General features: G+C 41.1%; 1 protein-coding gene across 3 annotated transcripts; it reads right to left on the bottom strand.

The window, feature by feature from the left end:
* On the bottom strand, positions 1-4252 carry LOC107375482 (T-cell immunoglobulin and mucin domain-containing protein 4). 3 transcript variants are annotated; one of them, XM_015944038.3, is made up of 5 exons: positions 3962-4252; positions 3485-3853; positions 3304-3347; positions 857-950; positions 1-752 (listed from the first exon to the last, which is right to left on the bottom strand). In XM_015944038.3, exons 1-5 carry the CDS (start codon positions 4026-4028, stop codon positions 664-666), a joined length of 663 nt encoding a protein of 220 aa, XP_015799524.3. In that variant the 5' UTR covers positions 4029-4252; the 3' UTR covers positions 1-663. The 3 variants fall into 3 exon arrangements, with proteins under 3 accessions (XP_015799524.3, XP_015799540.3, XP_015799532.3); XM_015944054.3 differs by having other exon boundaries at positions 1-749; XM_015944046.3 differs by having other exon boundaries at positions 3485-3850.
* Positions 4253-12994: the final 8742 nt, after the last annotated feature.

Here is a 12994-nt window from a genome sequence, read left to right as displayed (position 1 = left end):
GAGCTGATAATAATAAATGACACAGAGATGTATTTTTATTATGTAATTATCATGCAAAGCAGTGGAGATAAAATAATAAAACATTTATCTCATAAACCAGAAAGGAACCATCAAACATGTAAAATCAAGCCACTGAAAATAAATATTTAGACATAAAAGAGAATTTGGGTTTGAGCTTTCCAGAAAATATAAAACCAAGTTTTCTAATGAGAGAGAAAGAAATGATCGAAGTTAAAATTACACACATGAATTAGTACTTTTAATTTATGTGATTTTTATCAGAAAATACATCAGATGGGCAACAAAATATATTTATTTGTGATAGTTCAGCTTACTTTATATCCTATAAACAGGTTTAAAAGCACCTTTCATCAAGATGACTTTTCACATTATAGTTGTGATATTTAACAAGCCCAACAGATGGCGCTAGATGCACACACAACTTCTGGACAAAAACAGAAACAGAGAGCCTCTGAGGTAATTGTACATCTTCATCTTGTGTCCACACATACACCTCATCGTCGTCTGATGGGGGATTGCTGGATGTGAAACGGGAACCGTCTTGTTCTTTGGTGGAAAGTTAATCATAATACATTTAACTCATGAAAAGCAGCTACTTCTGCACCTTGATCTAAAAAGTTGCTTGTCTTCTATTTCTGAGCATCATTTAGTCGTGAGGATGCTTTCATAAATATTCTCAGCAGCAAAGGTGTCAACATGCTGCTTCCTCCTCGACAGAGCTCTCCTTCCTGCTTTACAGAAACACATAATTAAATACTTGTCCCCCACAGGAAGATTACCATAAATGAATCTGGATGGTAGATTAATCACAATCTATAATCCACTGCTCACTTACTGATAATGAAGAGGAGGGTGATGAATGTGGGGAGGAGGAAAATAACCGCCATCCTGGTGATGTTTCCAATTCCCAAGAAGGCTGAGAATATTCCCTATGGAGAAAAACAGAAAATACTAAATTATTATTGGAAATGTGTGTATGTGTGTGTGTGTGTGTGTGTGTGTGTGTGTGTATGTGTGTGTGTGTGTGTGTGTGTGTGTATAACAGAATCATGGTTAGATGTTGTGGTAAATGTAGAAGTATAATTTTGAGCTAAATGACACTTTTTTAGGTCAAATTTCACCAACATGTGTTAACATTTGTGATCAAAGCTAAATTTACATATTTTACTTCCCTTTAGCCTAAATGAGAATTAAACATGTAAATCATGACAACTTTTCTGGTTTGTTACTTTTCCAGAGGTGGAGATGTATTTCCTGCCAGTTTGTTTTCTTTTCTCTTGATAAGGTCAATATTCAGGATTCTGAATCTGAATTTCAGTTATTGATGGAAATAACTTCTGATTCTGCTACAAGGCCACATTTACAATGGATCAACTATATCATTTAAATAGTTCATGTTTGATTTCACAACCAAATAAGAGCTACATTTATTTCCACCCATCTCGTTTCATGCAGTCGTACCTGTTCGGTTCTCTTTCTCAGCTACATTTAGAAAGCCAAACATTTTTTCATGAATTAACATCTCAGTCAGTGAGTGGACCACGTGCAGAGATAAATAGGATTAGATTTACCAGAAGAAAATCATGTTCCTCACTAAACTGAGTCTGCATCAGTCTTTTATAGGTGCTGATTTTTTATTTATTTGTAGCCATTATTGATCTAAATCAGGGATTCCCAAAGTGTGGTGCGCGCACCCCTGGGAGTGCGCGAGCTGCCGCTAGGGGGTGCGCGAGGTGAAAAGTGTAATGGCTGCGGAGCTCAGAGAAGTCTGTCATGTGTCACCATTTGGGTGGGCCAAAGAAAAAGTAAGTGGGCACAATAAATGTAATTGAAAACAAGTATATTTTTGCGCGCGCGCGCGTGTCCTCCACATGTGCCCTAGCTTCATAATAACAATGCGCCGAGCTTCAGCACTCTGGCCTGCGCACGCCGATATGTTCCGTATTTGATCATTTTTAACGGTGTTGGATGAATCTGAAGGAGGTGAGTCATTCTGGCAGATTGTAATTAACACCTGTCTCATGCAGGTGTTCTGACGTTGTAAACCTCACACACAGAACATTGTGGATGTAACAAAATAACAAGAAATGATTCCCATTCAGGGTATTAACAGCGCGCTGAAGTTCTGAAGTTCAGAGTGCGTCTGTCAGAGGTCAGACGTGTTCCAGCGGAACCACGGCTCACGGGTGCACAAGTGAGCACATCTGGGCTGGGCAGAAGTTTAAATAGCGCCAATAACGAGACGCGGTGACTTGAGCGGCTGGGCCGCGCGTGTGCGCGCGCACACACACACACAGATGCAATAAGCGCACACGCTGCTTTAACTCCGGCGTGCCGTCAGACTGAAGGCAGAAATGAACGCTGCCTCCACCGTGATAACAACTTTTAAGAGGTTATTTTTCATTCAAGGTCAAATTAAGATATTAGCTTCTGGGATGAGTCGGGTCCGCTACAGCCAGTGACTCCTCATGAACCTGACCACAAGTCCTGTTACTGCAGCATTTGTTATTCCAGTCAGCGTGGCAGCGGATCGCAGATTCAGCCACACCATAAAACAGCAATAAGTCGGTCTGAGGTAAAAGTGAACATCATGGCTATATCTTGTCCCCTATTGACATTTGATTACGCACAAGTAGGTGATCAGCTCAGGTTTACACAGAGCAGAAGGAAGGAGAGCGCTCTGGCCGCACAGGTTAAACATTCCGACTTTAAGAAAACCGTTAAATTGCATTGTTGATGTGCTACATGGGCACTCTAAATATTTATTTATAATGAAATCAAAGGAAATTGTAATGGTATCGAATGTTTATTAATTACTAAAAATGAAAGTGATGGGGAATTTTTTTTACCCCGTCTGTTTAGCTTGACATCTGATATATATATATATATATATATATATATATATATATATATAGAGAGAGAGAGAGAGAGAGAGAGAGAGAGAGAGAGAGAGAGAGAGAGAGAGAGAGAGACATGCCCCGATGTGGGGGCGGGGGGTTGCGTCGACATGGTCGGGACATAGAAGGGGGTGCGCAGCTAAATAAGTTTGGGAACCACTGATCTAAATGATGTCAAAGATCTTTTTAAAATGTTGTAATGAACACATGGTCAATTTTATTTGTGTAGCAACTTTAAAACAGCTGTTGTTGACCAAAGAGCTTCACAGCATTACAAACAAATCACAATACAAAAATAAAAATGAAATAAAACAAAGCGACTAGGTTTTAATATAAAAACAAACTTACAATAAGTGCGATGAAATGTTTAAAATCATTAGCTTACATCATCTGTTCCACTTTGGATCTTCTCTATTGTTGTAGGACTTTCTGTAAAGAGAAGGTAGTTTAGGGTTGATGCCATCCATTCATGAACCAAAAGCCTAAAACTCTTCATGTTGCTTTTTTTTCCAAACCAAAAATGTCAAATAATTTTGAAGTATACTGGTCAAATGATGGCTGGTTACCTTTTGTTGTTTCAGATGGTTTCTCTGGAGGAGCTTCCATTACCAGTTGTGTGTTAACCTTCTGGTCATTATACAACCCAGGAACCTCCACCCTGCATCCATATACACCAGCATCGGCCCTCTGAGCATCCATGATGGTCAGGGACAGTTCACCCTCTGCGACTCGTCCCAGTAGCTGGTACTTTAGGGACGTTCTGAAGATCACATCCCCATTTTTGAATGAGAGGATTGTGTTGGAGCATTTGGACCACGGCACCGCCCCACGTCCCCAGCAGAAAGTTAAACCTCCATTGGTTTGGGTGTCATATCTGCAGGGCAAAGTTATATTTTGCCCAACTTGACCAATGACTTTGATGGAGCAGGACGCTGCTGTGAAAGGAAGACACTGGTGGTTTAAACACTCACACCTACAGACCCACACACCAGCATTCAACATGCAAGCAGCAGCAACTAGAAAGTCCCAACATATTGATTTACCTTGGATCAGGATCAAGAAGGAAAGATGAGAAAGGCATCGCATGTGTGTAGGATATTGCATAAACATGTCCTGAAGAGAGGATACAAAGATTTTTCTCCCCCATATAAACCCTGGGACCGACTGAGCAGCGCTGCACCAAATCTTTCTGTTTCTTTTAGAAAAATGAGGAAGGAAATCAATATGTCATGCCAACCTGCTGGCTCAACTTCTTGATCTGTGCTCTGGAAAACATAATCTGCAACATCTGCTGCTATTAACAGATCCAGACTCAATTAAATACAGAATTTTGTTGGAATATGTAAAAAAAATAAGCACAAACGAGGGATTTATGTATTTAAAAGTACAAGTTTTCATTTCTTAAAAACATAAAGAGCAAGTTTACAAACCAAAAGGAAACAGGATGCATGAGTAACAGTCATGACATAACGACATTTCTCAAGAAAACCACAGAACGATAATAATAATATGAATAGTTCCACTTTTATCACATTTCTCATTTAGCAAGTTCTCATTCAAGAACAAGTCACCAAAATCAACTTTTTTTGCTGATAACTTGTATAAATATGTGTATTATAGTGTTGTAGACATGTGTAGCTGTTATTTTTGCATTTTGGTGCATTTTCTTTAAAAACTTCAAATTCAGCCTAAAACCTTCAGTCCAGCACCCTCTTCAGCTCAAAAATATTCTACACAAATTTACAACACCAGTCTGAAATCTGTCTCGACCAATGGGTGAAAGGTCCAATGCAACGTAACCAGGTCCCACGTAAGGTGTCAGACCTCTGTGGCTGTAGGTTATAAAAGCATCGGTCTCAGCCAGGCTTGTAGCAGTGGACTCGTATTAGCCACAAGTGAGTGTTTACGCTGTAGCTTAGCTGTAGTTAGCATTGGCATTGGGTCAGGGTCCCAATGCTAATGCTACTGTCACATAGTATTATAATTATTTAGTACTAGCAGCTTGGCTGTTAATAATGTAGTTTAGTGTTTTTTACATGTGACTCTTTCACCAACTTGATGGAGTTTGAACTGGGTTATGCTGGTTTGAAGAGAGTTTCACAAATTAGTCCAGGCCGGTCCAGTAATTAGCCAGATCCCACCGACTGCCGCTTCATCTGTTGCATGTGTTGAAGTGTAGCAGCATTTTGGATAACATTTTTTTTCTTCACTGCGAGTGAAAGGATTCAAATCCTCCCTTTGGTCCATGATGTTCATAGATGAGCTTTGATGAATGTTATCACACCATGTTCACACTGAACAGTTCCTTCTTCTCTCCAAATGCTGTTTCTGCTATTTTTTTCTGTACAATCAAAAATATTTAACAGGTTTCAGATGCTCCTCAAAGCGACAAAAACCTGACAGCATTTATTATGTCATAATTCTAGAGAACAGACCCGTTTTTGGTTTTGTTTGAGCTTGTTCTCCCTTTACTGTCTTTTTATCTCGTGTCTCAATTCTTTTCATGAACAATTTTAGAAGACAGGTTTCCACTCTTCATTGCTCCCTTTACGAGTGTTCAAATGACTATTTAGTTCATTAAGTTAACCTTAAGCGAGTGACCAAAATCACAAGTAAAGTTTTAATGCGTGTGAAATCTTCAGGTGTCAGAATTTTTACGCCAACATGAATAAAAAACATTTGCTGATCATTTTAAATGTAAATATGTGCACAGCTCTTTACACAAAGTCGTGTAAGAGGCACAGCAGATACACCTTCAGTGTGAATGTGTGTAAGAACAAAACAGATTTAATCACTGAAATAGCTTCTTTATGTCAGAGAATAGCAGCTTAACGAGGATGTCATTAATGTGTGTGAGAAGGCCTGGCGTGTGTGTGTGTGTGTTCTTGTTTTTGTTTCTGCATTGAGACCACTGCTGGAATAATTACCAGCCTTATGGGGACCAGCCCAGTGCTAATTGGATAGCTGCAGAAGCGTATGTGTTCTGAGGTGGTGGCTCATTTCATTTTAAATGGTGTCATTTGGTTTTGTGATGGGTAAATTAACTCATCGTTGCTCCTTTTAGGGCTCCACTTTGCCATTTCTAATCAACAATGTGCTCCCTTGTGCAGTTAGGTCTAACCGATTTCTGTTTTTATTACTCTCTGGAGGTTTGAAGTACTTGTACTATGCTAGGCTACTCTATATAAACCCCCCACTGATTTCTGTAATGTTCTTAGCAAATACTGATCCTCAACTTCCCTACTTGGAGAAAAATGTGACTCGGCCTATCACGAGTTCAGTCCTACAGCTTCACCCAAGTCAGCTTCTTCCTTTAGTAGGAGACATGTTCAAACTCTCTGCAAGAAGGAAAACAGCATATTATTACTTCTGTAAAAGTCCATGCACCCACTATCTGCACCGGCTTAGCCTCAAATGGGTCTTGGGGAGTTGACACCTGACTCCTACCGCCACCATGATTTAACTAAGCAAATAGGTAGGAGCCTTTTATTGGATAATTACTGCATGGGTGATTATCTTTCGGGTGGTTGTGGAAAATATGTTAGTCTGTTTGAGAAGAGTCAGATCATTGCAGAAATGAATAAAACTGGGTTAATGATTGTCCAACGCATTATGAAAGGATAGTGGGGACCCATGGTCTTCAAGGAAGAAATGTGGCTGGAAAAAAAAATCCCGAATGATCTTGATCAGCGATCACTTAAAACGTTTGGTTAAATCAAATTGAGGTAAAACAACAGTAGAACTCAGGGATACGTTTAATGGTGAAAGTAAGAGTAGTTCCACACGCACAATGGGAAGGGATGGGACTGAACAGCTGTGCAGCCGTAAGAGTAATGGGGGCATCATGTAAGATGAGAGGCAGATGAGAGGTAAGAATGAGGTCAGCTGACTACCTGAATACACTGAATGACCAGGTTATTTCTTTTCCCTGATGGCGTGGGCATATTACAAGATGACAATGCCAGGATTCATTGGGCTCTAATAGTGAAAGAGTGGTTCAGGGACCATGAGACATCATTTTCACACATGGAGCAGCTACCATAGAGTCTAGACCTTAACCCCATTGAGAATCTTTGGGATGTTCTGGAGAAGGCTTTGTGCAGCAGTCGGACTCTACCATCATCAATGCAAGATCGATTCAACACTGGATGGAAACAAATCTTGTGACATTGCAGAAGCTTATCAAAAAAACACCACAGCGAATGTGTGTCGTAATCAAAGCTAAAGGTGGTCCAACGAAATATTAGTGTGTGACCTTTTTTGGCTAGGCGGTGTATAATTATACTCTTTCCTGTTGTGCACTGCAGAAATTCGCACAACCCATACTGCATGAACAATAAATCTACTTTTGGGTATGCATTATGTTTTAATCATAAATTACAAACATGTCAGGCACTGACGTTTGACAGTGCAGGTGTATTGCAGCATGATATAAAAAACTTCTGTTAATTTCAAAAGTGCACTCCAGTAGATTAAATGATCAACGCTGGAATACTTCCAAGGTGGGTAAGAAGCAGAAACACAGTAGGACCTGAGTTTGCAGAGTCCAGACCAGGAAGCAGAGTGGTAGTATAACACACCCCTTGTGCTGACTTATGGCAAAGAGTGTGAGGAAATAACAATATTTCCACATAATCCAGTCCTCTCGGACCACTTCTTGATAACCTTTGAGTTTTTTTTATAACTGAGTTCTCGAGACTTGAAAGTAAATTTCACTATAGTCGGTCTCTATCTGACAACGCTGTTGCATCTTTTAAATCAACTGTTCCATCTTTACTGTCCTCAGCATCTCAGAGGAACATAGCAGAGGGCAATATTTTTATTTCTAGCCCTTCACAAATTGATGATCTAGTTCATGTTATTTCTTCTTCACGTGTGGCATTAGATGATGTTGCCCCTTTAAAAAAGAAGGTAATGAAGCACAGGAAGTTGGCTCCCTGGTTTAATTCTCATTTACAAACTTTAAACAAAACTCTAGAAAACTGGAGAGAACATGGTGCTCTACACACCAGGAGGAGTCTTACTTATCCTGGAAAAATAGTCTTGTGCTTTATAAAAATAAGCTTTGACAAGCTAGAACTGCTTATTTTTCATCGCTAATTGAGAATAAGACTAATCCTAAATTTATTTTCAGTACAGTTGCCAAACTTACACAGAATCATAGCTCTGAACCATCTATTCCCTTAGCCCTCAGCAGCAACGACTTTATGTGATTTTTTACAAGTAAAATTAATTCTACTAGAAAGAAAATCTTTAGCATCCTCCCTAATGGGAGTTCTTCTTCCTCAGTAAGTAAGGCAGCATCAGAGGTAACTGTAGAACCTCATCTGTGTTTGAACTGTTTTGATCCAGTTGAGCTTTCAGAGTAATCAAAAATATTAGCTTCATCTAAACCTTCAACTTGCATTTTGGATCCAATCCCAACCAAATTATTTAAAGAAGCATTTCCTTTAATTACTGCCCCCATTCTAGATATAATCAATCTATCCTTAGTAAATGGATATGTACCACAGGATTTTAAGGTTGCTGCAATCAAACCTTCACTTAAGAAACCTTCTCTGGATCCAGATGACCCAATGAATTATAGACTAATATCCAACATTCCATTTTTATCCAAAGTCCTTGAGAAAATAGTGGCCATCCAAGTATGTGAGCATTTAAACACTAATGATCTGTTTGACAAATTTCTGTCTGGTTTTAGAGAGTATCACAGCACTGAAACCATTAGTTAAAGGTGCAAATTATATTCTTATGGCCTCAGATACGAATATTGTGTCTGTTCTAGTCTTGTTAGATCTCAGTGCTGCTTTTGACACAGTTGATCACAATGTTCTTTTAGAAAGGCTTGAAAATGTTGTAGGGATCAAAAGAACAGCTCTATGTTGGTTTAAATCTTACCTGTCTGATAGATTTCATTTTGTAAATGTACATGACAAATCTTCATATTCCAGGGTTACTTGTGGAGTACCACAGGGTTCAAATCATTAGACAGCATGGGACAAACTTCCACTGTTATGCTGACGATACTCAGTTATATCTATCCATTAACCCTGGTGAACCTAATCGGTTAGGTAGATTACAGGCTTGTCTCGAAGACATAAAAAACTGAAAGAATCAAAACATTTTGCTTTTAACTCAAGACAACACTGAAGTTCTCATATTTGGACCAGAAATTCAGAAAAGGAAATTGCTTGGTCAATCACCTGACCTGAATGGCATTAATTTAATCTCCCACCTCCTTAATACCTCCTTTAGCTTAGCTCCCACCTCCGCGTTAGCTTTGGGTTAGCTTGTAGCTACATTGCTTCAGTTCGACGGGTGTTGTCATTTGATCCCAGCCTTACAGCCCCATCCTAAGCTCCACCTCTTTTCCCTTTTATGGAGTTGTCTGGGCGTGACGAGACGTGTGAAACAACCAAAATAGCGGGGGTGGCCACCTCTCATTTCAGATTGAAAACTTATAATACGAGCCTATGGACAGGAATTGTCCAGTATATATGTTGATGGGATGAATACAACAAAGTTTATCTCTCACCAAATAGAATATTTACTAAGAAATCACAATGTAACCATATAAACACTACATGGTATCTATGTTGTGTGTGTGTGTGTGTGTGTGTGTGTGTGTGTGTGTGTGTGTGTGTGTGTGTGTCTGATCTGTCTTCTCGATCCCCAGTGAGTTGTGGTAGATGGCTGCTTATATTGAGTCAGGATCCTCTGGAGGTTTCTTCCTGTTAAAAGGGAGTTTTCCTCTCCACTGTCGCTAAATGCTTGCTTAGTATGAGGATTGCTGTAAAGACTCTGACACTAGTCAGTGACTTGATGCAAACTGCTGGGTTCCTTATATAGGAAGCGTTTTCCTGATTGGCTTAATGAACTGACTTGTATTGGAATGTTTACTTTGTAAAGTGCCTTGAGACGACTTGTCGTGATTTGGGGCTTTATGAATAAACTTGAATTGAATTGAATTGAGGTGGGTGTAGTGAGGTCTGTAGCAGACAGCATGTCTTATTTGCAGTAAAAACAATGGTGACAAGTTGACAAAAGATATGATTTGGGGAGGGGAAGACACGACCTAAGAGCCACTCAAAGCAGTTAGTGGAAAATGTATAGATTGTGTGTCACACACACATTGTGGTTTACAAGTTCTTGATCCAAAAGTATTTTCTTTCGTGGCAAAACCTCCAGATGTTTATTCATGGGTGAAATCAGCCGTTTCCAAACTGGGGTCTGGAACCCCTCAAGAGAGTAACCAGCTTAGCAGGCGGGGATCAAATGTATGACGTTTTCAATTGATCACATTTACGCTTTAGGAACAGCGTTGGGAACGTTACTTTTACAAAGTAACTATCTATACTTACAAATTACTTGGTCAAAAAAGAGAAATTCAGTTACTGGGTTAGAAGATAATAAAAGTAACTAATTACAAAGAAAAAGAACTATTTTGTTACTTTTTTCATAAAACAATGCAAGAAAAATGGATTCCTCCCTTAATTAAACTGACTTAATTCACTATAAATTATTACAATACTAAAACATAAAAGAGTGAAAAGACTTGAACATAATAAACTGTTCATTATAAAACTGAATAATTGAAATAAATGGGCACTAAACAGGAGGAACTGCAAACAGGAAAGATGGCACTAAACTATTCAAGTGTCACACTGTGTCATATGAAACAAGACACGAATCCACTACAATTTCAAATTGAGCCTTTAAATAGTTTCTGTCATGGGTGATTCTGCAGGTTGAGTGCTTTGCAGTCTTGTTTCTGGTTTTATTGTATTTCTGGTACTTCCTGTTTTATTTTGTGCATTCACTTCCTGTCTCATTACTGGCAGCTTCACGACATGAGGCTCCTCACTAATCTGCCTCATGTCTTGCACCTGGGTCCTGGCTTCTCCATTTAAGCGTCTTTGCAACAGTTTCCTTTGCCAGTTTGTCTTCTCCTGTTGTGTGATGTGAACCTGCTCTCAGAAACACTTGGTAAAAGTGTATTCAGTTATATTTGGACTTTTCAGTTGTGTTGTACTCCGGGAATCCCTTCTGCTTATTAAAACTGTGTGAGCTCTGCATTTGAGTCCTCTTTGTGCTTTGATAGTACAAACTGGCCAATTATGGACTCAGCAAGCTCTGACTTGGTTTTGGGGGCCCTGGGGGCTCAGGGGAAGAGGCTCCTCCAACAGGAACAACAGATGAGCCTACTGCACCAGGAGATGGGGCAACTCAATGCTCGACATGATCAGTTTGCTACCTCTGTCAGTGATCAACTCAGTTACCTGGTGGAGAAGGTGCAGCAGCTCCAGACCTCTTCAAACAAGCCTCCAGAGAAGAACCACATGCCGCGGCCCCAGAGTATCGAGGTGGAGGTGACTCCTGGAACATTCTCTGCATCCCCTGGCCTATCTGTTTATCTTGCTCGTCCTGAGAGGTTTTCTGGGGCCTCTGGTTATTGTCAAACATTTTTGACACAGTGTAGCCTCCACTTTGAGCTGCAGCCCTTCTCTTTCCCCACGGAGAGAGCCAAGATTGCTTTTCTCATCTCCCACCTTTCGGGCAGGGCCGAGGCTTGGGCCACGAGCGAGTGGGAGCGCGACGCGGACATTTGTAAGTCACTTGATCTTTGACTTACACTCAAATTTTTCAGCACACCAGGCCTTGGAGGGAGGCTGCCAGAGCTCTATGTCAGCTGCAGCAGAAGAGGGGGCGTGTCGCTGATTATGCTATTGAATTTCGTACTTTGGCTGCTGCATGTGACTGGAATCAATCAGCAATTTTTGATGCCTTTTTGAGTGGTCTTTCCAGTGAACTCAAGGATCTGTTAGCCCCTCTGGATCTGCCGGAGGATTTGGACTCTCTCATCGCTCTAGCGATCAAGATTGACAAGAGGCTCACAGACCGACAACGAGAGAGAGGTTTCGACTTCCCTTCTCCTCCGGACCGGTGGAGGCGGGGCGCTGCTAATGGTGGCTCCAGTTGGCGTTCGTCAGCCCCTGAATCTTCTCTCAACGTGTCCTCTGCTTCACCAGCTTCATCAGAGGAGCCCATGGTGATTGGCAGAGCCCACCTTTCACCTGAGGAACGTCAACGCCGCTTTCGGGAGGGTCTCTGCCTGTATTGTGGCCAGTCGGGTCACCAAGTCAGCGACTGTCCAGTAAACAAGAAGGGACCTCTAAGGAGGTATTCGTTGGTGAGTTGCACCTCCTTTTCTAATGACCTCCAACAATTGGACTTACAGTTTTTGCCTCTTGAAAGGCCCCTGCAGGCTGTCGCCTTGAATGGACATCCGTTGTGCTCTGTGTCTAGTCGAACCCCACCTGTTAAAGTGACTTTCGCTGATAACCATTCTGAAACGATTACGTTTTTCCTGTCTGATTTTCCTTGACACCCGGTTATTTTGGATCATCCCTGGCTTGTTCGGCTTAACCCTAACATAGATTGGTCCTCTGGTTCAATTTTATCTTGGAACTGCGATTGTTTACAGTCTACTCCTGGTAGTGCCCCTCCTTCCCAGGTTGTAGGGGTTCTACCAGGCTGTGATTCTGATTTCCCTGATCTGTCTCGGGTTCCCTCTTGTTACCATGACCTTAAGGAGGCCTCCTTCCCAGGTTGTAGGGGTTCTACCAGGCTGTGATTCTGATTTCCCTGATCTGTCTCGGGTTCCCTCTTGTTACCATGACCTTAAGGAGGTTTTTAGCAAGTCACGGGCTGCCTCTTTGCCCCCGCATCGTCCGTACGACTGTGCCATTGACTTGCTACCGGGAACCACGCCCCCTAAGGGTCGCCTGTACCCGTTGTGCTTACCTGAAAGGCAGGTCATGAGGGATTACATTGACACGGCGCTCCGGGCAGGCATAATCCGTGAATCTTCGTCCCCTGCTGGGGCAGGTTTTTTCTTTGTTACCAAGAAGGACAACACTTTATGTCCGTGTGTCGATTACCGGGGTCTCAATGACATCATCATCAATAACAGGTACCCCCTCCCTCTGGTCTCTTCAGCTTTTGAACTCTTACAAGGTGCTACAGTTTTTACTAAGTTGGATTTGAGGAATGCTTATCATCTTGTGAGAGTGAGG

Source organism: Nothobranchius furzeri, chromosome 1, assembly GCF_043380555.1.
Source record: "Nothobranchius furzeri strain GRZ-AD chromosome 1, NfurGRZ-RIMD1, whole genome shotgun sequence".
Lineage (NCBI taxonomy): Eukaryota > Metazoa > Chordata > Actinopteri > Cyprinodontiformes > Nothobranchiidae > Nothobranchius > Nothobranchius furzeri.
Note: the sequence above shows the minus strand (reverse complement) of the source record. Positions and strands in the feature narration are given on the sequence as shown.